General features: G+C 52.1%; 7 protein-coding genes across 7 annotated transcripts; 4 read left to right on the top strand and 3 right to left on the bottom strand.

Moving 5' to 3' along the window:
* Positions 1 to 14: 14 nt before the first annotated feature.
* On the bottom strand, positions 15 to 1,628 carry BDW74DRAFT_176052 (DnaJ family domain-containing protein; the record flags this gene model as incomplete). Its single annotated transcript, XM_073728504.1, has 2 exons — positions 15 to 1,211; positions 1,269 to 1,628. 2 exons carry the CDS (start codon positions 1,626 to 1,628, stop codon positions 15 to 17), a joined length of 1,557 nt encoding a protein of 518 aa, XP_073585997.1.
* Positions 1,629 to 1,900: 272 nt separating this feature from the next.
* Positions 1,901 to 2,546, top strand: BDW74DRAFT_176053 (mitochondrial 37S ribosomal protein mS37; the record flags this gene model as incomplete). Its single annotated transcript, XM_073728505.1, has 3 exons — positions 1,901 to 2,027; positions 2,245 to 2,327; positions 2,457 to 2,546. 3 exons carry the CDS (start codon positions 1,901 to 1,903, stop codon positions 2,544 to 2,546), a joined length of 300 nt encoding a protein of 99 aa, XP_073585998.1.
* A 161-nt stretch (positions 2,547 to 2,707) lies between these two features.
* BDW74DRAFT_122479 (cytochrome P450) lies at positions 2,708 to 4,818 on the bottom strand. Its single transcript, XM_073722053.1, has 3 exons — positions 4,323 to 4,818; positions 3,142 to 4,256; positions 2,708 to 3,095 (listed from the first exon to the last, which is right to left on the bottom strand). Exons 1-3 carry the CDS (start codon positions 4,652 to 4,654, stop codon positions 2,959 to 2,961), a joined length of 1,584 nt encoding a protein of 527 aa, XP_073585999.1. The 5' UTR covers positions 4,655 to 4,818; the 3' UTR covers positions 2,708 to 2,958.
* Positions 4,819 to 5,385: 567 nt separating this feature from the next.
* BDW74DRAFT_176055 (uncharacterized protein) lies at positions 5,386 to 7,210 on the top strand (the record flags this gene model as incomplete). Its single annotated transcript, XM_073728506.1, has 2 exons — positions 5,386 to 6,467; positions 6,520 to 7,210. The coding sequence occupies 2 exons, from the start codon at positions 5,386 to 5,388 to the stop codon at positions 7,208 to 7,210; spliced, it is 1,773 nt and encodes a 590-aa protein (XP_073586000.1).
* A 323-nt stretch (positions 7,211 to 7,533) lies between these two features.
* BDW74DRAFT_176056 (nucleolar and coiled-body phosphoprotein 1 family protein) lies at positions 7,534 to 8,890 on the bottom strand (the record flags this gene model as incomplete). The annotated part of the gene is made up of 2 exons (XM_073728507.1): positions 7,534 to 8,769; positions 8,843 to 8,890. The coding sequence occupies 2 exons, from the start codon at positions 8,888 to 8,890 to the stop codon at positions 7,534 to 7,536; spliced, it is 1,284 nt and encodes a 427-aa protein (XP_073586001.1).
* A 444-nt stretch (positions 8,891 to 9,334) lies between these two features.
* BDW74DRAFT_148844 (GTP-Rho binding exocyst subunit SEC3) lies at positions 9,335 to 14,364 on the top strand. Its single transcript, XM_073723793.1, has 4 exons — positions 9,335 to 9,764; positions 9,908 to 12,096; positions 12,149 to 13,263; positions 13,321 to 14,364. Exons 1-4 carry the CDS (start codon positions 9,572 to 9,574, stop codon positions 14,252 to 14,254), a joined length of 4,431 nt encoding a protein of 1,476 aa, XP_073586002.1. The 5' UTR covers positions 9,335 to 9,571; the 3' UTR covers positions 14,255 to 14,364.
* Positions 14,365 to 15,552: 1,188 nt separating this feature from the next.
* Positions 15,553 to 21,933, top strand: BDW74DRAFT_176058 (guanine nucleotide exchange factor DCK1; the record flags this gene model as incomplete). Its single annotated transcript, XM_073728508.1, has 1 exon — positions 15,553 to 21,933. One exon carries the CDS (start codon positions 15,553 to 15,555, stop codon positions 21,931 to 21,933), a length of 6,381 nt encoding a protein of 2,126 aa, XP_073586003.1.
* Positions 21,934 to 21,963: the final 30 nt, after the last annotated feature.

The raw sequence follows: 21,963 nt of genomic DNA on the forward strand, positions 1-21,963 counted from the left end.
ATCGAGAGCCTACCTCACTTCTTCGAGAACAGATCCTGCCAGAACTGCTTAAACCCGTATCCCTTCGCCTCATCTTCATCATAAACTTTCGTCGTCTGAGACGTAGCCAGATGGCTAAGGACACTTGGCACCTTAGTCGCGACAGATGCCGGTGTGCGCACCCTCTCTGTAGCGCGTCGCCGGATCTCCTCCGCTAGACTCGGCGCAACATCAGCATAGCAGGCTTCTAATTCCCGCTTAAGGTTGAGGTACGGCTTTTGCGCCACCGGTGGTGCTTGGAGATTATAGGAGCGGGCAAGGGCGTTGATGGTTTTGACAGTGAGTTCGAGGAATGAGCGTTCGTTGGCGATGTATTGCGGGTCGCGGGGAGGCGGGAGGTGGAGGATGTTATCTGTTGATGAGGATTCTTCTGGGGATGTTTCGGGAGTAGTGGTGGCAGAGGTTGTGGGGTTGGTACTGGTATCGGTGTCCGATGACGAAGCCCCAGTGTCATGGAAAGCTCTCTCCAGCTCGACTCGCGCTGCATGTCGTACCTCCGCAGCTGCATACCCCTCGGCCCTCCGCATCTGCGCCTCCAAGGACCCTCCCTGGCTAGCTATCAATCTCGCCGCATACCGCCGCCATTCAACCCTAAGCCGCTGCCGGAACCGATCAATCTCCCGCGCAAGCTCCTGCTGCTTCTCAATCCACGGCGGAACAATCTCCTGCTTCTGGATGATCTTGTTCATGAAATACTCCGTAGTATCGATAAACGCACTGTTGGCATTATAATCCGTCTGCGTGCCAACACCCTTCCCACGCTTGATCTTATCGAACTGCCCGCGCGCCACGGCGTCCTCAATTCGTTCGTTCGCTAGCGATGCAAGACCCTGAAGTGTTGCAGGCATCGGTCGAGCGCCTGGTGTAAATCGTTCGCACATTTCCCGGCGCATTGCCTCCCGCTCTGACTCAGAGACGTTCTCACTCTTGCTTAGTGAGTATATCCCTGTCCGTTCTTTTGCATCGGCAATGCGCAGGCCTGCGTGGCGGGGAGGTTTAGGCGTGAGCCGGGTGTCAATCGGTCCTGGCTGATATGGTTTAGGGATTTTGTAAGGTGTGCGAATAGGTTTCTTGGAGCTATCGAGCATTCGTAGCGTTACGTCGTGGGTACTCTCTTCTCCAGTCCATGGTGTTGCGCCGGCAATATCGCGCGTTCCATGGCCGGCGCTTTCCTATAACCAATTTGTATCAGTACACAATCCCGGGCGAAGAGAGAACTAGACACATACCGGCATATTAGCTATAGAATGCGCAGCTGCATGCTCACTCTTGAAGGCCGCCGCGGCAACCCTCTCCTCAAGCTCCTTCTTGAGCTCCTCCGAAAACCCCGCCTGGGAAATATTTTTGCGCGCTGACCGGCCTCCTTCGAGGTACGCTTGCTCCGCCATCTCTGACAGCCGCCGGCTCATGGCACCCTCCTCTTTCTCGGCTCCATTTTGTGTCTTCTGTCGCTTATCGCCTTCGTCTGTCTTCGCCGCATCTTGCCGTCGGGGGACTGCTGAGAAGTGCCGCCGGGATTGGGAGTGGACTGCTGGGTGCCGCGCGAGGGCCTTGGTGATTCTGTAAGTAGTTGCGCAGTGACCGGCCATATCCGCTTTTGATAGCTAAATAAAAAAGGAAAAGGAAAAGTCTATAGCAGGATAAAAAAGAGTTGAATCGCCCTCGGAGTACAGAGAGATATCGCCCCATCAATGTTTACGTCAGCAACTTAACCTCCGCGGACTACGGACTAGAATTTGAGGTCTTGGCGCTCCTCCTCCGACAGCACCGCATTTTCCTGCCCGCGGCCATCGTCAATTGCACTTAGTCAACAGGGCATTTCATCCACGTCCCGTACATACCGATCGTTCAAGCCGCCAAAATGCCGCCCAAAGGTGTCTCGACCCGCCTCAACCCCGTCCGCCTGAACTCGATCACCCACCTCCGCGTGCGCGATACCGGTTCGAAGTCGGCGACGCCCTGCCAGGCGGTTATGTCTGCTATGCTGAGTGAGTTTATCTGTTTCTGGCTCTAGGCTTGCTTGGTCTTGGTCTTTTGGATTGGGACGGACTGGACTGGGATGAGGGAAGTTGCACGAAGCTCGGTGTCGTGCTTCTGGGGGTCTTGAATTCCAATCCCTGTCCCAATCCAAGTCCGTTTGGACGGGCAGACTTCCGTGATATCTTGTCTTCTGTAGTATAAGCTAACATTTTCGTCTTTTTATAGCTTGCTGGGCCTCAACTGCCGGAAAGACCGAGGGAGGATGCGCTGCGCTGGAGACGCAATTAAAAGAATGCATGGACACACATGTGCGTCTAACTTTTTTTTCCACATGGGGTGATTTGTGCTCCATGATCTACCATCATTTGGACAACTTCACTAGTGCTTCTCGAACACGCATGGAGGCCCGTATGCTAACATACTGCTCTCCGCTATAGAAATCCACGGCCAAGAAGGGGAACGCCATCAACTACCACCTTATGCGAATGTACCCGAAGGTTGTTGGCCCGAAGAAGAAGAAGACGTAAAGTGCGGCTTGGAAATGGGGGTGTATTACTATGTTGATGCCGGCGCAAATCGTGGGCCACAGTCCCTAATCGAAGACTAAGATTCAGAGTTCGGCCACGACAGTAGCAGTGAAGGAAGGGTTCCACGGTCCACCTTTGGGTCTCGCTTGAGGGCTCGACGAGGATATTACTTTATGGAGTTTTACGGCTTGCATGGGAAGAATTTTTGAAGCAGCCTTTTGTATACATACGGTTTGTATATTATCTGATTTCTAGGCAAAGATCTGTTCACAACGTTACACGTTCTAGGATACATCGCTGCTTGAAGCGCGTTGCAGTCTGGTTGCGCAGATGGTTAGTGTCGATTTGCTCATTTTGAGGGCAGTAGAAGAAGAGCTGTCCAGAAGTCGGATTGATGAGCAGATGGAAATCTTTACGCTTTTTCGAATTTGAGAACGAGTTTTTCACCCTTCGGCTTCACCGTGTAAGCATCAATTGCTTCAATATCATCGTCATTGACGATGGAGGTTTTGAAGTTGGTATAGATAGCGGCGACTGCTAGTTTCATCTCTAGAAGCTGGTTAGATAACTCTTCTCTTGGATCAGGGAGTTATACCTTGCAAAGCCAGATTACTTCCGACACACATTCGACCGCCGCTTCCAAAAGCCCAGAACCATCGCTTTCTTTCCTCCAAATTAGAAGGCTTATTGCAGTCCTTGGACCACCGCCTCGGCTCCCATGTTTCGGGATCTGGAAATACCTCGGAGTTGCGATGGAGGGAATATGCTTGTGCGTTAACCCTTATGTTCGCCGGGATATTATCGTACCCAACAAGCGTGCATGCCGGCGAAGGGGTGACTCGAGGTTGGATGCCAGGGATTGAAGCGTGGAGTCGCAGTGACTCTGTGAGTATTGCCTCCAGAAGTGGCAGAGCATCGATGGATTTGGGCGATGGCAATTCGGTATGGCCAGACCGGCAGCGAGGGGTGATCCTTGGCTGCAGAGTGAGAAGCTCCTTGTGGAGTTCTTTTTGCACTTCTGGGTGTCGAGAAAGTTCCCATAGAAGGTATGTCAGAACGACGGCGCTGGTTTCATGGCCAGCCGTGAGGTGGTCGTACATTTCACAGGCAATGTCGAGCCTCTGTTGTTCGACATAATCTGCATATAATCTTGCGTCGCCTAGTTTCAGAGGAGCTTGCTTAGAAATGGCTTGTTTCAGGTGCTTGTATACAACAGGCTCGAGGCTAAGATCTGTCGAAGCAAGAGACGCTTCCGCTTTATCGCAGAGCTCCAGGCCCCAGGAATCGAGTATCTGATTTGCATCATCGCACCATTTAGGGATCAAGCGGATGCCTATAGTTCTCAGCCAAGTGATGAGGTTTGGGACTTCTTGGTGATAGAACTCATATGGCTTTCTGCATTGGTATAGGCGCAGCATCTCGCGTCTGTACTCAGGGTTCTGAAGGAAGTTAGTGCCATTGGCCAACCCAAATAAATATGCAGAAACAAAGTCCATGGTCAATCCTTGGTTAAGATCATGGACATCAATATCCGTTTTCGAAGTGGCGGCTGCTTGGAGAATAGGTAGAAGCCGGTCTAGGATGACGGTTTTGGAAATAAGCCGCAAATGGGGAGACGATTGTAAAAAGGACTTGCTATAGATGTTGGATAGCATTCGTTTCCGAGTGGAATGAGCCTTGCTACCGGTCATAGTGAACATGCTCACGGTCCTATAGGTACATCACGACGCCGAGTTAGTTTCATTTCATCTAGGACCCTTGCCAGACGCTTCTTACCCAAATGAACCGAAAACTCGCGGATACCACTCATGCTTGTCAAAACCACCCGTGTATACCGATTTTATACCCCCATCTACGCAGTTTATGGAGATCTCCGAGGGCGCAAGCCTCACGATTGGTCCTAGCCGCTCATGAGCTGCGTGGATGGTGCGATTATTTTGGCTTCGAAACCGCTTCCAAAGGATCCAGGCAGGTGATATTGGAGCCGTCCAATGCGCATTTGGGAGCTTAGACAATGGCGACAGGAACGCAGGATAGACCACGAAGTTGTAGAGGAGAACTAGGCCCAGCACGATGGGCGCTTTCCAGGCGAACATAGGCAGCTCCATGGCCACGAGGCAGAAGCTAGTAAGATCAACCAGGAACAGTCGTTTTGATGTCGAAGGACGATTCAAATGTTGAACCCTTCGCTCCTCAGTGAGTTTACGGTAGGCTTATCTTCGGGCCTCGAAGATATCAGCAAGAGCCCCGCCGCATACACCTGCCCTGCTTGTGTATCCCCACATTTACCCCAAGATTCGGTTTATAGACTGTTCTGCATCCACTGGGGCGCAAGAAATACCCTGAGTTGATCATGGACTGGGTAATGAGGATGAAAGAAGCGAGTCCTGGCGGGCCTACAGGAGATGATGGTCGAATGACATAAGTACGGTAAGGTTCAGTGCCATCGTTCATCCAGCCAATCTCCTCTTTCGACTTTCCATTCTCCATCCCATACATTTGAAGTCTCTGTGACCAGAAGACATCCAATGCGCTTACGGTGGTCGCTGGGCGACGCCTCGTCCTAACGTTTTCGTGGCGAAGCCTTTTCTACAGAAGTTTTTTGAGTCACACCATGATTCACCGCTGCAACATAAGTTAGCTGATGCTTATCAGATGGTGATTCAGACCAAATGTGGCCATGCTAAGGGTGTTGCGCTGCTTTTGAAGACTGTAGGGCTGGCACAATTGTGGGGACGTCCTCATGGCCTCGGTTTCCAAGCTGAGACCATAAGCAAAGTTCATTCACGTCATCCCAGGACCAGCGCATACTACCGTCCACCGAGACAAGCAATTGATCATGCTTCTTTCAGACCTGCCTCCGGAAATCATCTATGCAATCGCGACTCACTTGCCGACTGCAAACGCATTTGTCTGTCTGGCCCGGACCTGCCGCCGTCTGCATGAGATCATCGCTAGTGGAGATTGGAGCATCTTTAGAGCTTTCGTGAAGAGCCGATTCTACAGCATACCTACGCCACCTTTTTGGAAAGACGCGGCTCAGGCTCTTACATCTCGCGCCAGAGCGTTGGATAGGCATGCAGTTATAGGCCGATTCGTTACGCGTCCGCCAAATGCAGAGCACCTAGGCGGATCGTCTCAGGCTACTAGAGGTGATAACCCTACCCATGGATATCGGCCTGCTATAGACTCCTATGAAGTCTGGAATGGATCCAGTTGGCATGACCGACATGAAGTATTGGCGTGGAGTGCTGCGCATGAGCTCGTACTGCAGATCCGACAGCCTGGATCTCGAGATTCGCAAAAGTCGTTTGTTTTCAATGATTTAGAGCATATCAGCAGCCATGATGATATCTGCGGCCTCCATCTTCTGCGACCTGAGCATTATGCGAAAAGCCAAGATTATGAGCATGTGATACTTGGTCGGGTGCGTGGCGAACTTGTCCATCTTGCCATTGCGCCAGAGAGCAATGCATATGAACTTAAGCGGAAGTTTCAGACGTTCGGCCTGGAGATCGAACGGACTGATATGAGTGATGGTCCAGAGTCTATCCTTGCCGCCCATTTGAGTAATGGAACAATCGCGCTCTACCGTACCACTACAGAGGAAGAAGAGGTCTCGTCCTTTGGACGTCTTCATGTAGATACAGGAAGCTCTGCACGTTACAAGAGCTCAAAGTTTCTTTTCCCAAACCGCTTGGCTGTCGCGACGGGACGTCCAGAGGATGCAATCACCATCTCTACAATCTCCCACGAACGAATAGCAGTTGAGCATACGATATCTACCGACTTCTCAATCCCAGCTGCCATCAACGGACTAGCCAAAAGATCAACCGTCACTGCCATTGCACCGCTCACTGGACAGGCAGGAGATTCTTCAGGAAATACATTGCTCGCTGCTTGGGGTGATAATATAGTGAGGTACGTCGTTGCAGCGCTTGTTTTATATAGAGCAACGCTAAGTATTATACAGACTTCATGACCTCCGCTCTCATAAGCCGTATGAGCAACGTTACATAGACATAGCGGACCAGAATCCAGTATACTGCATTCATCCATTCGGACACGACCGCTTCATCGCCGGTGCGGGAGGCGACGCAGTCGTCAAGATATTCGATATTCGAATGCCAACCACCTACGACTACCGTACAACAAGACGACAATCATTCTCAGGCCGCTCCAGGACCAAAAGCACCTCCTCAAGGCACCCCAGCAGAGACCTCTCTATTTTCCTATCTTCGAATCCACCCTCAGCACGCAATGCCCGATCGACCCGGCAACGCTACCGCGGCCCTATATATACCATGTCCTCTCCATCTCTGCTATCCCCAGCCATATATACAGGCATCGCCGGAGGGGTCGTTCGACTCGACTTCGCGTCTACAGATGATTTGACCGGTCCTAACAGTGCCTGGTATCGCGACGCCATCGATCTGAATGTTAACTCCAGTGGAAGCCCTAAAGGGACCAATACCACCGAAGTGATCGAGTTGCACGGTTACGAGAGACCGGATAGTAGGGATACGACGACCTGCTCGAAGTTGAGATCTCAGGTGCCTTTTGACGCAGTCAATGACGAGAACATTGCGAATGAGAAGGCGACGGGCTGGGATAGGAGGTGGAAACCCCTTGAGGAGCCTGGTGCTTGGAGACGCCGGGACTGATGAATTGGTTTCCCTTATCTGGAACCTAGATTTGCAGATTCATTTGGACTATGGGTGGCACATATATACGGAATACATTAGAGCATATTTACCGCTTAGATGAAATAGACCGAAAAAGCAATAAAAGAAAAAGATTCATTCCCAGCTCCATAAGCGCCTTGCTTGCAAGCGACATAAAACGAGATCTATGATATGAGCTATAGATCTATCTCCAGCGATGAAAGTGCTTTTTGTGAGACATAACAGTAGAAATTAAGGTATCAGTAGCACAGGGCCGCGGGTCGAGCATTCCAAATCCACGACAATATCACCAGACCAAGCATCTAGTCATCGAACTTGAACGACTTGCCACCGGTTATGTCGATGGGGCCACCGCGGTACGAGCCGCGCTTCTTCTTGTTCTTCTCCTTCGTGAAGCCCTTGCCGCGCGTGACGGAGAGGTCCTTGAAGGCCTTCTCTGCGTAGGCGTACGGGACGTACTGGTTGGAGGGGTGGTCGTGGGGGAGTTCGCTGAGGGCGGCTAGAGGTGTAGGGCGGGTGCCGGGGTGCTTCCTCTTGCCGTTGCCGTCCGCGGGGGCCGGGCTGGCGCTGGAGGAGGCGGGGGCATCGAACTTGACGGCGGGCTTTTTGAGGGCCTCGGCCTCGGAGTTCTGGACGGTACCGCTGCTGTTTGAGGATTCCTCTTCAGAGGACGAGGAGTCATCCGAGGAGCCGCTGGAGCTGGAGTCGGAGGGAGGGAGGGGCGTCTTGGTGGCGGTCTTCAGGGCCCTCTTGTCGGCCTTCTTGGCGGATTTGGAGTCGGAGTCAGAATCAGACTCGGAGTCTGATGAGGAGTCAGAGGAGGAATCCGAGGATGAGTCGGAGGACGCGTCTGAAGAAGAGCTGGATGAGGCATCGGAATCGGACTCGGACTCGGACTCGGAGCTGGAAGAGTCCGAGGAGTTTGAATCGGAGTCAGAGCTAGAGTCAGAGGAGCTCTCACTGCTAGACGAAGAGGACTCCTTAGCCTTCGACGTCACCTTCGTCTTCTTCGCCCTGGGGGCTTCGTCGGAGTCGGATCCGGAGGAGGAAGACGCGCTGGACTCGGCCTTGCGCTTGACACCTTGAGCGGCGGGGGCAGGAGCCGGGCCTGCCTCATCCTCATCCTCGTCCTCGTCATCAGCGTCGCTGTCGGAGGAGCTGGAGGAAGACGACGAAGAAGAGGACGAGGACGAGGACGAGGACGAAGTCGAGGCGGACCTCTTGCGCTTGGGTGCTTCGGACATCTCCACATCGGAGTCGGACGAGTCGGAGTCGGATGAGCTGTCCGCATTGCTGTCGCTGCTGGAAGAGCTGCTAGAGGAGCTGGAGGCTGTCTTGCCATTGGTTTGAGCCTCCCAGCTCTGGAAGATCTCTAGAAGAGAAGGAACACTGTCCTCTGTTTTGGCTGCGCTGATAGACTTCTTGGTCAATTCTTTGGTGAAAGCGGTGCTCGTAGATGAGAAGCCATGTTCGGATAAGAAAGTTGAGACAGCCGAGACCAAGTTCGCGGGCAGTGTAGTCTCTTTGGTGGCCTTCGCCTGTTTCGTTGAGAAAAATTGTCAGTACACTGGACTTCATATCATTGATTTCGGCAAGTATGGAGCGCGTTACCTTCTTCTCCCCCTTTACGGATGCGCTTTTCTTATTGTGAGCAGCCATTGTAGCGAGCTGTGATGCGCTATCCAGAGTCAATCTGTTCTTGCAACTTTGTTGATTCTAGTGAAAGAAGTTTGATAAAGGGAAAATGGCAGAAAAAAATAAAATTTATGGTGAGGGGGCGGTCTCTCAGGGGACAGTGTGTTATTGGCTGAGCCAGTATCTAGATATAAAGTCACGTGCTGTAATGAAGACTGACAAGAAGCTCTGTCAAACCAATTGGTGTGGGGGCAGGTTATGAGATACATGACTTTTCTGTCAGTTTTGTAAAGCCTACAGTGAATATTGGATTACAGTAGCTACATTTATAGAGCAGGTACGGGAGGTTACATCACGATACGTAAATTTAGTGAAAATTGCAAGAATTGTATGGGGAAGTTTTAGCTCCCATGTATGATGAGGTAACAGCCACGAGCTCTCCCGCCGGCTGCTCCATCCCCAGCAATGAGCTAATGAGCCCGCTGGAGTTGCTCCTCCATTTTGCACGGGCTCGAATATGCAACTCTGCCCCCGCTATAGCCCCTCTGAAATATCCTGACAGCAACTGGAATAAGATTTCCTTACAACAACCCCATTCTCGCGCGCTGCGCGTCTCGCCCACGTTCCTCGGTACCCTCGATCATGTCCAATTGGCTTCGGATATCTCCTGAGTGATACAGGCTATCGGCGAACTGAACTATAAGCATGAATGGTCATGATCGCCCGAGGGGACCTCCGGGAGAACCCCTGCCGCAAAGGGATCCCCGACGGGGCGCTGAAAGTCGAAGTGGTGGACATGGCAGTTCCGGCGATGGATCCTCGAGGGCCGAGAAATTCGAGGACGAAAAGCGCCGGATTGTCCAGAGTTGCTTCTCAAAGAAGGATAGTGACGGTGCCTGTACGTTCAAAGTTAATCTGGACCAAACCCTTCATGTCTGTGCTGGACGATTGGGTGGCCAAACAAGCCATCTCCATCACGCAGCAAAACAATCTTGTTAAGCGCTAGTCAAGAAGTTGGGCTAACGTTTGTTCTTACATCAGTGGTCGAGTCCTACATTACACACGTTCGGATCATTGAAGATGGCGCCTATCCTTCCTCTCCACCCCCGCCGAATGCAGCCCCTGAAAACAAGAAGGCTCGAGTCATAATCGTCGCTGTGAGACGGTCCGGAAGGGTGCGCATGCACAAAGCTAGGGAGAACAATGACGGCTCCTTCTCAATCGGCAAGACCTGGATGCTAGATGACCTGTCAGCCATCAAATCTTACAATGCCGTTGTGCCGTCCAACCCGCAGGAAGAACTGCAAAAGCAGTGGGCATCGAACGTTGGCTTCCTGGTAACCGTTGGAAAGCCTTACTACTGGCACGCTAAAACCTCGAAAGAGAAGGACTTCTTTATCGGTAGTTTGGTGAAGATCTACAAAAAGTATACTGGCGGTAAAATGCCAGATCTTATAGGTTTCGACGAGCGTGAGCGGCAACTTCTTCTAGGGAATCCAGTGGTTAGCGGAAGAGGACCGGCTCCTGGCTCATCGCACTCTGAAGGACCCTTTGTACCTCCACGCCCACCTTCGTCCCAAGGAAGCCGTCCTCAGTCTCCTCATTGGGCGCGTGCACGCAGCCGCGATGCGCCGAAACGAAGACCAACCGATGAGGAGCTACCTATACGAGCTCAGCGAAGTCGAGAACAAATGAGCCGACCTTCTACTGCGCAGTCTGGAAAAAGTGGACCACCTCCATTTGCACCACCTCAACATCCGCCGCCGGTGGTCCCAGCTGGTCAGGGTGATCAGCCGCCACCTCGTGCAATCGAGCGGCTTGCAGGCGACTCCAGGGGCAAGCATTCTCCGGTGTCGCCGTCGGAGTCTAGGAATAGGGACATACCTAGCAGTTTGAGAACAGCACCGTCGAGGGACAGGATAAACAGAGACGCCGAAGAAGGCAGTCTATCAAGCCTGCATATGGACCCCCGTCCACCATCGTCACGCAGCGGGAGAACAGTACCTGAACCACGTCCCATCGCCCGCAGCCAGGATTCAAGTTCTAGCATACCCGAGGCTCGGCGAGGCAACGATGATCTTGTTCCGGGCCTTGTCCCAAGTGAACTGCGGGTGAATCAACCTGTAAAAGGTAATACAACACAGTCGTCTCCATCCGCAGGGCAGCCAACGTCTCCTGCAGGAGACCAATCGAACAACTCAAACATTATGCAGCTTGCCGACGTACCACCCGGATTGTTGCCAGGACCGCCCGCAAGTAACAATACTACTGCCAAGCCCGTCGAGACACCACAATCTGTTTCGGAGAAAGCAGAGCCAAGCGAACCTGTTCAGGGGAGTAAATCACCCTCACCTCCCTCCAGTCCTCCGGAATCCTCCAAAGACAACGATGAAGAGGATCCCGACGCCCACCGGCCAGGCCTTGGGCCTATGATCAAGAAGAAGCCAAAACAAGATGTCGCCGGTGCGTTCCGCAAGGCTGCCAACGCCTACGGAGCATTTAAGCCTCGGACTGGGGGTGCCGGCGCGAGACTTCTGGCTGCAGCAAAGAAGCAAGCCGCTTCAGAAGGGCCTGATGGAATCACAGGTGTCGTGCCTGCACCCTCCCTTGTTCGGAAGGCAGACGAGCCTGGCACGGCGCCTGACGAACGCGATGAAGAAGCTGCGACTGTACCTTCATTAACACAAGAGTCCGCTGAAGTCCCGCCGATAGACCTAGCGCCGCCTGTACCTGCGCCGGCTATACCTGAGCCAAGCATCCCGGAACCTCCTAAAGTTGAGATCACGGAGGCCGTCGCTGATGTTACTCCAGCGCCTTCTTTGGATGTTACTAAAGGTACGCCAGAAGCTATGGCAGTGCGAACAGACGAGAGACCGCGTTCCGTGTCGCCCTCTCCACGCGATCGCCGGCGCAGGCGCCACGAAGATAATACCATCAAGTATTGTCAAGCACTTGGACTTGATCCGAAGGTTCTTGTAAATCGCGGAGTGGATTTTGATGATATTCTAACTGACCTTGGCTGGAATGGTCGCCTTTCGGATGAGAAGAAAATTGAAGACCTTGAAGCAGACGTGCGTCGGGAGATTGGACGCGTCGAGGCCACAAGCTGGCTTGGTAACCTCGAACAACAAGAGGGCAAGGTCGATCAGCTTGCTAAACTGATTGACAAGACTATTGACGAGTGTGAGGAGCTGGATAATCTTCTCACGTTATACTCACACGAACTTAATGTAAGTCCTTCATCATGCCTTCGACAACCTGCGTTGCTGACCCAAATATAAGACTCTTCGTGACGACGTATCTTATATCGAAACCCAATCCCAAGGTTTACAGGTTCAGACGGCCAACCAGAAGCTCCTTCATAGTGAACTACAGACTCTGTTGAAGACGCTTTCTATATCTCCACAGGACTTGCAACCGTTGAAAGAGGCGTCACTTAGCAATGTGGATGGCTTAAGGGAAACCGAGCTTGCGCTTTCTACATTGTACAAAGCCATGCTGACGATAGATCCTGATATCTGGCATAACAAGAAGCGTTTGGATGCTGCTGGGGGTCACGGTACCGTGGGCGTGTACGCGGACACCGAGATTGGTCAAATGCGCGCCATCCAAGACAAAAAAGAAGAATACCGCTTCCATTCCTCATCCTTCCTTCAACGACTCAAGCAATTTATGGCAATTGCCTATCAAGTGGCGGCACAGAAGCGTGCTGATGCCGCAGCAAATTCGCAGAAAGACCCGATGAAGCTAGATGGCTCGGCTAGGGCTTACGCCCGTCGGGAGTTATGGGTTTACAGTGCTTTGACTCTATTCGCTAGAGAAGTGAGTGGGCCAGAGTGGCAAGGCCTACTTACTTTGTACGAACAACAAGCAAAACAATCCTACCAAGCTGAGTTCCGTGATAACAACATGGCGTGGAAACGAGCAGCCAGAAAATTTACTGGCGAAGAACAAGAGCTTCTGTTCACCCACCAGGATAAAGAGAAAGAGACCGAAGGTATCACAACGGCGGCCAGGAAGCTGACCGTGAGAAGGGGGAAGACTATCAGAGCTGCAGCAGGTTTAAGGCTTCCCTCTGGTGACAAGCAGCGTGGGAAGCTTGAACCTTTTGAAGTATTCGCCGGCACTCTTCAGGAAACCGTGAAGATGATTTCAGAGGAACAAAACTTCGTCGTGCGCTTCTTCCACTTGACATCGCTTTCCAACATGGATTTTGGCGACATTGTATCCTCGGGAGCCCCGGACGAGCGTCCAGTCCCAGATTTCACTATCAGGCAGTCGCCCGATCCGGATCGAGCAATGGCCAAGAAAGTGGAACAGGCTATGGACGAGCTGTACTCATTCTGGCCAATCGATATGCAAAACCTCGTGGATTGGTCCATCAAGGCAGACCCTCTGTAAGCTCGTCATTAGTACAGTGACTGTTGATCTCCTCAAGCTAACAATCGTTCTAGACAAGGAATTGGTATCTTGTTCGCCCTTGAAAAGTCCACTTCGGACTATGATGAGACCAACCAAGACTTCATTGTTCACTCGCTCCAAAAACTGCATTCGCGCCTGATTGGTCTTTTCAACCGCTTTGTTGACGAACAGATTCGTGGCATTGAGGAAACCAAGGTCAAGATCAACAAGCGAAAAGGAGTAATATCATTCATGAGAGTCTTCCCGAACTTCTCTGCGGCTGTAGAGAACATGCTTTCCGATCCATCGCAAGAATTCTACGACATCCGTCTTAACATTAATGAGGCATATGACCGCATCAACCGCGCCATGTGGGAGTCATTGAAATTCATCGCAAAAGAGGCGCCAGGCCAATCCGCGGCGGTAGCTGCAGCAGCCAGCTCTGGTGATCCTGAAGACAAGGAAATATTGAACTATCATATTCTCTTGATTGAAAACATGAACCACTATATCGAGGAAGTCGACGTTCGGAATTTGCCGGTTCTGGAACGATGGCGCAATCGAGCGCAAGAAGATATGGAGGAGCACATGCGACTCTACCTGGACTCTGTGATCCACCGACCACTTGGGAAGTTGCTCGAGTTCATTGACTCCGTTCAAGGCCTACTTGGCGCAAGCAACAATCCTACTGATATCGCCAACCGCCCCAGTCATTCACGCTCGGTCGCGAAGAAAGTGCTGGCAACCTACGATGTCAAAGAGATACGGCGTGGAATTGAAATGCTCAAAAAAAGAGTTGAGAAGCACTTTGGCGACGCAGACGACCCTGGACTCAGCCGGAGTCTTGTATTGAAAGTGCTTCATGAGTGCGAGATTCGATATGAGCAGGCCTATGATCGAACGCAACACATCATCCGTACGGTGTATGAAGGCCAGCTTGACCTCGAATGGCGCAAAGAGGACGTGGCCGCCATGTTTAGGAAGTAATGATGTATCTTTCCGCCTTCTTCAGTTTCTTCTGGTATCCCTTCTGGCAGCTGGGCTATTGTTGTACTATGCAGGTTTCATAGAATGGCGCCTGGTTGGATACTCAATTGTTATCTATAGCAATCCATTGCATTCTTCATCTTCTATCCCAATCATGTAGCTCAAGGTGCGGAAGGATGTACCCGAGCCTGGAGCACTGACAGTAGACTACCCAGCGAGTGCCCGTAGCGCAGTAAGATTCTCCGTACTAACTAAGTACTAATAAGAACGGGTGGGACGGCCGGATGGGAGGATTTGATTGCTGGACTCCAAGTTTGGGCGCTGGGAGCCATGGGTTGGAGCCGCTCATTTCAGGTTCAGGGGCTATCACACCAAACATCCTGGTCAGAACTGTAGGGCAAGCACGAGAACAGCCAGCATCCAGCAAACATGCTTGTCTCCTCATCCAACCCTTCCAGAAGACGACGAAGCCTTTTTTGAGCCCGGCCCTGGCAGGCTTGATGCGATTGGGCCTGTCTCGACTCTCCGCCCTCCCACCCTATGAACGATCGACGCCCGCGACCCTCTGGATCTTTCCCTCTTGCGCGATCGCCTCTCCTCCCATTTGACACCCTCGAGTTTCACGGGCTTGTGCTCGATCTTAGCTTCTGCTCTTTTCTTTCATTCAGACGCCCGCTGGTTTCGTCTGCCGGTCTTTACCCTCCTTTCCTTTCAACCGGTATGCTTCTCTCGCTCCCCCTTCTTTGCCTTCTCCACCGTTCCCGCCAAGCTGAGCAAAGGCACTCGGACTCGGGACTCCACCTCCGCCAACCACCTTTCCTAGGGGTTCAGAAATCGCGCAAGATCAGAATGCAATTGGTAGTCAATTAGCTGTATACCTGCTGTGATGACTGCGTTGCCTCCCTTGGGCTTTCAACTCTTGCCTCTAGCTCGTTGCTGAGCTGTGGCTCGTCCGCGACTGTTTTCCATTCCCTTATCGGGGCTCCATCTCAGACACGAATCCTCAAGCTGATAATTGATTCTGCCTAGGTTTCAAGTAAACAGCTACCCTTAGTCAAGCATCTAGACTCGTCTATAGTCGCTTCCGATTCGCGCGGCGCCGACTTTATTCACATTCCTCTTGAAATTCACGATATACACCCAGGGGGGATTTCGCATGTCGCGGTTTGTCCCCTTGATTCGACGAGATTTCCACCTGTCCTTCTACTTCCGCTGAATCGCTGCCCCTCCATTCTTCGAACGGCCCGTTGTGACGACTGCTGCGGGGTGCGCTCTGGTCCGCCGCTTCGACTGCAGACATGCCCTGGCGGCCTCTGCCTCGGATCGCTTTTGCCGTCGCGATCTATCCCTTCCAACCCTCCACTCCGGCAGACCTACCGCTAGAACTTGGCGATGAACTATACATAATAGAGCAAGGAGGGAAGAATGGTGAATGGTGTCGCGGCTACTTGGTCGCTCCGCCGTCTTTACTGGCGGGATTAACGAGCACCAAGGGTCAGACGCTCGAGGCGCGAGTGTTTTCAGGCATCTTCCCCCGCAATTGCGTGGAAATTCGCGAAGTTCTGGGTGACACCGAGGGAAACAAGACTTTGACAAATGGGGACCGCTCGATTGGCGATCGAACGGAGGATTTGGGCGTGGACGTGCGGAGCAGTCTAGCCTCTTCCCAATTCGACGAACATGTTGCCGGCGAAGTGTCCGACGTGGTAGTGGCAAGGAAAGAAAAACCCTCACAAATATTCATACAAAAGACAGATGAAGAAGACCAGTCAACCCCGCGGGGGCCACGCGCTAGTCCTTGGGGAATGCTCCCATTGACGCCAGTTAATTTATCCCCGCGGGATCCCGATGCACCTAAACCAGCCGCCCCCGTTCCTATGCTCAAAATCGGCGACGAAACTCCTACGTCGCTCTCAGAGCCGCTAGTCGACGAGATCGCGTCGTGCTTGCGTGAGTGGCACTCAACTAAACTGCACGAGTTGCTCCTCTCGCAGCAATATCAGGTTGTGGAAGAAATGTCGAACATTGTCCAGGAGCTCGATTATGCGCGGCGACAACTCCTATACAACGTGCTAACATCCGGGGAGAAGGAGGCCCTACGACAAGAGGTTGTTTGGAAGCTTGTACGAGGCAACAAGCTACTTGGCGGGGAGGTCATTGTACGAGACCCTGAACAGAGAGGTCGCCTGTTGACAGGTGACGATTCGGCTGTACAATTGGCGAAGCTTCAGTCCGAAATGAGCATGCTCGAGAGCAGCCCCGTTCCTGCGTCGGACACCGCGGCCCTCCATCATCTACTGGTGGAAGTCAACGCTGTATCAGGAAACGCTCCTGGGCCTGTAGTGTTGGCTATAAACCTTTGCGCAGCATCGGAAAACGGCTCCCTAAAACCACTGTCTGAGACGTATATACTGGACATTCCGTCCCCGGAACAATTCGCCAGTTCGGGTCAGAGCAACAAATTGAAGACCCTGTTCACTGAGTTGGCCGCTACCGATATCGGCGATGGGTCAGCAAGCGGACCCAGGCTATATCTTGTTGTGAACGTCCGAGCGCCAGAAATTGCTTCTACTACGAGTGTTCCAGCTCAAGCTGCACCTGCTGCCTCCCGTGAAGGAACAACCTCGCCAAAGCCTCCTACAGCCAGCAACTCTGTCAAGGGGCCCGGTTTGAAACCTCGCCGCAGCATTATGTGGTCTTCCAAACGTGGTACTCAAAGCTCAGACCAGCCCAAAGATATCGCGAAACCTCCACAGTCCTCGGGGAGTGCGGCGAGCAACAGAGCAGCAGCCGTTCAGTCGCCGAAGGAGTCTACACAACTTCGTACCATAGGCGTTGGTCTGCTGGAAGTCTCCCAGATCCTCCGTCAAGATAAAGACGCTGAGCAGATCATCAACATTTGGTCCACATCTGAGCTCAGCGAAGATGGGGAAGGGTATACGGACGGATTTGATGCGCTAATACGTGCATTACTACCCAGCCCAACGGGGAAGTATGTAAGGTCACCTCGGGCGGCTCGCGTTCATCTCCACCTTTTCCCTTATGTCGATTGCGATGCCGAAGCATTGGTCCGGAAGAACCCAACAATGTTGCATGGTATTATACAAACGAGGCGCATGGGCTTTTCCCAAGCTCCGTCAAAGCCTAGATCTGATATCTACGTGACAGTATCCCAGGCCACTTTCCCTCCCGATGCCCTTCTCTCACATCCTCATTCAGGCCAGATTCCGGTACCTTCAAACACTGCCCTTCGCAACCTTCAGCTAACCCTTGAGGTGCGCACTGCATCAGGGGCGCGAGTTGATAAATGCGTCTTCCCGGCCTCATCCAACATAACCCCAAATACTGCATGGAGAACGACTATTACTGATAGAGGCAAGCCTTGGAATCAAACCATTCGTCTCAATATCCCCTCAGATCAAATTCCAGGGTCGCATGTTATCATGAGTATTGCGGATGCTCCTGAGTTCCCTTTTGCACTGGCTTGGATGCCACTGTGGGATAATCAAGCTTTTATACGTGATGGACCACATTCCCTGCTGTTGCATGCGTATGACAAACATACATCCAGCGTTGAGAATGGCAAAGGTGCTTACCTATCGCTACCTTGGAGCTCTCTGGGTAAGAATGAATCTGCGAAGGATGAGGCGATCACAGGACCCCTGGCTACCCTGCACATCGAGACGTATTTGTGCAGCACCGACCACTCACAAGATCAAGTGATCCTGAGCCTGCTTAACTGGAAAGAGCGGTCCGTAGATGAGATCCTCGATACTTTGAAAAGAGTTCGGTTTGTGCCGGAAATGGAGATCGTCAAGCAATTGAGCAGTGTCTTTGACGCACTGTTCTCAATTCTCGTGGAGAACGCTGGAAACGAAGAATATGAGGACCTTATCTTCAATAATCTTGTCACGGTTCTTGGGATTGTTCACGATCGACGATTCAACCTTGGTCCCTTAGTCGACCACTACACAGAGAACCGGTTCAATTTCCCCTTTGCAACGCCATGTCTTGTCCGAAGCTACCTTCGTCTCTTACAGGCGAGCTCCGATCTACAGTATCATCGCAACCTTCGCGCAACCTTTAAGGTTGGCCGGCATGTGCTGAAGTTCATCATAAACGCCCGCCAGCAGCAAAAGCTAAAGGAAGAGGGGATTGGTGTCACTCGCGTTCAGTCAACTTTCAGTCGAGATGTGCACACAATCTTTAAATTACTGGAGACGCTGATGAAGAATCCTTCGCCCGCAATGGTGGGTAGCAAAACCCTTGTTGTCCAGCACTTTCACACCTGGCTTCCGGAGCTGTCAGCGGTCCTCAGCCGAGACGAAGTCATCATGATCGCCCTCAGTTTTATGGACTCTTGCGCGGATGTGAAGGGAATGCTCGTTTTGTACAAATTAGTTCTAATTCAGCACTACACTCGTCTGGAGATCTTCAGTTCGGGGTCGGAGAGGAAGAGTCTTGCCTCCAGCTGTCTTGGCTGGCTTGATCCTTACTGGGGAGCTACTGGTGCGGTCTCTGATCAGTACCGTGACCAAGTCCGCCTGGTTTGCGCAATTTTGGCAGAGTTGTTGTCGCAACCGGAACCGCAACTCTACGCCTTCATGCCAAAGATCATCTCGTCTTATTACTCTATCATTCCTGATGGCGTGGACGATACTGAGTACTTGTCCCTTCTTTTCAGCAAATCATTCCCGTTCCAGCTCAAAGTTTCGAAGACTAGCCAGAGATTCGATGAAGTCCTTGTGGAATTGTCGGCTATCATGGCGGCCACTGCGTCAATACCGAACCCTAAGAAGCTGCGATTGAAGGGTCTAGAGCTCACCAACTTCCTTTCTCAAGCATTCGAAGTTCATACTTCGATATTGGACTGCGAGGCGTACCCCGAAAGCTGGTTCAGTATCCACGTCTATAACCACCGGGCGACATTGAAGAGTCTCGAGAACCTCGCATCACTGATGATCGATAAATTGCTTCCCGCTCCAGACGATGCGGAGACATTTGACACGAGAGTGTGGGAGACTTTCTTTATGACGTTACTCAAGGTTGTCTCCAGCGATGCTCTTGCCTTGGAGACTGTCCCAGAGCAAAAGCGGCGCACTATCTGGAAGATCGCTGGCGATGTTCGAGAACAAGGTGCGGAGCTATTGCTCTCTACATGGGAAGCTATAGGCTGGGAAACAGCTGAGGAAGAGAGGGAGCGTTATGGACTGAAAACACTTGGCGGCTATCAGGTGCAGTATGTGCCTGGTCTTGTGGCCCCTATCATTGAGCTTTGCCTCAGCGTCCATGAGGGCCTGCGCCATGTCGCCGTTGACATTCTGCGCACCATGATCATCAGCGAGTGGGATCTGAATCGTGATCTTTCCATCATCGAAACTGAAATAATCTCCAGTTTGGACAACCTTTTCAAGACAAAGAACATGAGTGAGGGAGTCATCCAGAAATTATTCATTGGCGAGCTGCTTGATCGCTTTGAGGGCTGCGAGTCGTTTGATGAAGAATTCGCAATAGCGGTCAAGGCTCTCATAGCGACTGTGGATGAGCTTCTGGATCTGTTTGTCGCGTCTCAAGGTGGTACAATGGCCGAGAGTTTGCATGTTCTTCGACTGATGGAGTACATGAAGGATATGGGCCGAGAGGATATTTTCATCCGTTACGTCCATGAACTCGCTGAAAGTCAGGCCTTAGCAGGCAACTTCACTGAGGCCGGTCTTGCGCTCCAGTTCCACGCGGACCTGTATGACTGGGATCCAAAGCGGTCCGTCCCCGAATTGACGAACCCTGCCTTCCCGGAGCAGACACCCTTTGAAAGGAAGGAATCCTTGTACTTTACGATCATTCAGTACTTCGAAGACGCTAACGCTTGGACACATGCGCTGGCTTGCTATAAGGAGCTTGCATTGCATTACGAGGATACTGTCATGGACTTTGCTAAGCTCTCCCGAGCCCAGAGCTCTATGGCCAAAATCCACGAGTCCATTGCAAAGGAAGACAAGCAATTTCCCCGCTACTTCCGAGTCTTATACAAGGGTCTCGGTTTCCCTCCGACGTTACGCGACAAGGAATACATTGTTGAATGCGCCCCGACGGAACGCATGGCTACGCTTGTCGATCGTATGCAAAAAGAGCATCCTGCCGCGCAGGTCATGTCGTCCGGTGAGGTCAACGACTACGAAGGGCAATACTTGTATATCAGTCCAGTTAGCGTGCACCGGGATATGGACCACCCTGTCTACCAACGCTCGAAGGTTCCTCCATCTGTTCGCGACCATCTCTTGATTTCGGAGCCTACACGGTTTAGCTCCACACTGAGAAGACATATCCGTGACGCGGATGTTGAAGAGCAATGGGTAGAGAAGGTCATTTACACAACTTCTGAACCATTCCCGAATATCCTCCGCAGAAGCGAGGTAATCAGCACTGAAGAGGTCGCGTTGACCCCCTTGCAAACAGCTCTGGAACGAACGTGGCGCAAGACACAAGAGTTGTACCTGCTCTACAGGCGCGCAGCGTCCGGTGAAGATATCAGTCTGATGAATTTGACCGAGGCTATAGAGCAATTGCTGGAAACGAAATCTACGCCCGCCAGCTGTGTAGCTCACTACCGTCAATTCTTGATCGATGAGCTTGAGGAAGACGAAGATGAAGGGGACGCAATCACGCCGAAGCCAGTCGACCCCTTGAAGAATGCCCTCGCTGTGGCTCTTATTGATCATGCTTTGGCGATTAAGCACGCTCTGGCACTGTACTCGCGCCCAGCGCATCAAGCCACCCAAGCTGAACTGACACGACGTTTCGAAGAAGCTTTTGCACCCGAACTTTCCTCTCTTCGTCCTGCTGAGACGGTGCCTCCACTGTTGCACCATAGCCAATTCCCTATCTCATCAGAAAGCCGCCGGGTAACTGCGCTTCCAAGGTCTATTAGCCCGGAGCAGGAGTTGATTCGCAGCTCACGCAAGAATAGTCAGACTCATCATCGGCAAAACTCACGGAAGCAATCTGTTAGCCATCGGATTAGCATCATGAACCCGTTCAAACGCTCTAACCATGGAACAAGTAATTCAGTCGCCACTATCCAGGGACAGCCTAATGGCACCAAACCTAATGGTGCTGTGCCTGGTTCGTCCGGCAAGGAAGAACCTGACGTTGATGACGCTGCTACTGTTCACAGTCGAACAACTAATCAATCGCGGGACACGAGCCAGAAACGACGGAGCTTCTTTGGGGAGGTCCTACAAAAACACACATCCTCATTATCAATAAGCACCAGCGTAAATGGAGACGACGCCACCAAGCTGCAAAAACGGCAACGGTCCAAGAGTGCATCGAGGAGCGTCGCCGACAAGTCTGCCGAGAACATCAGCCGCAACACATCTCGAAACAATGTTGCTGCAGAGCCCACAACTCCTTCAGTCACGAGCCCCGTTTCAGTCACCAGCAAGGGAGGCTGGTCAACCATACCTTCCGTCGTCGAGCATCCGCGACCTGTGACCCGAAGCAGTATAAACTCCGTCCGAAGTCCTGAACTTCGCAGCCCTGGCGCCCAAACTACTAGTTCATCTAACACTGGTGGTGTGCGAGACTCCGTCATGAAACGCTTCAGTCTACTCAAGGGAGTCGGACGAAAAGCCAGCCGCCACGATTTCAGGAACGAGCAAACAGTTCACGAAGAGTGATCTTTATCTACATATTTGTAATGTCTGGAC

The sequence above is a fragment of the Aspergillus multicolor genome, assembly GCF_047715735.1.
Source record: "Aspergillus multicolor strain CBS 133.54 unplaced genomic scaffold BDW74scaffold_6, whole genome shotgun sequence".
Lineage (NCBI taxonomy): Eukaryota > Fungi > Ascomycota > Eurotiomycetes > Eurotiales > Aspergillaceae > Aspergillus > Aspergillus multicolor.

Bases quoted from the DNA above. Each gene is read 5' to 3' on its own strand.
- BDW74DRAFT_148844 (XM_073723793.1), top strand. From the start codon at position 9,572: ATGAATGGTCATGATCGCCCGAGGGGACCTCCGGGAGAACCCCTGCCG. The intron at 9,765-9,907 runs GTACGTTCAAAG...TTCTTACATCAG, and splicing joins GAAGGATAGTGACGGTGCCT to TGGTCGAGTCCTACATTACA. The intron at 13,264-13,320 runs GTAAGCTCGTCA...CAATCGTTCTAG, and splicing joins TCCATCAAGGCAGACCCTCT to ACAAGGAATTGGTATCTTGT.
- BDW74DRAFT_122479 (XM_073722053.1), bottom strand. From the start codon at position 4,654: ATGGAGCTGCCTATGTTCGCCTGGAAAGCGCCCATCGTGCTGGGCCTA. The intron at 4,257-4,322 runs GTAAGAAGCGTC...ATGTACCTATAG, and splicing joins CGAGTTTTCGGTTCATTTGG to GACCGTGAGCATGTTCACTA. The intron at 3,096-3,141 runs GTATAACTCCCT...ACCAGCTTCTAG, and splicing joins AAGTAATCTGGCTTTGCAAG to AGATGAAACTAGCAGTCGCC.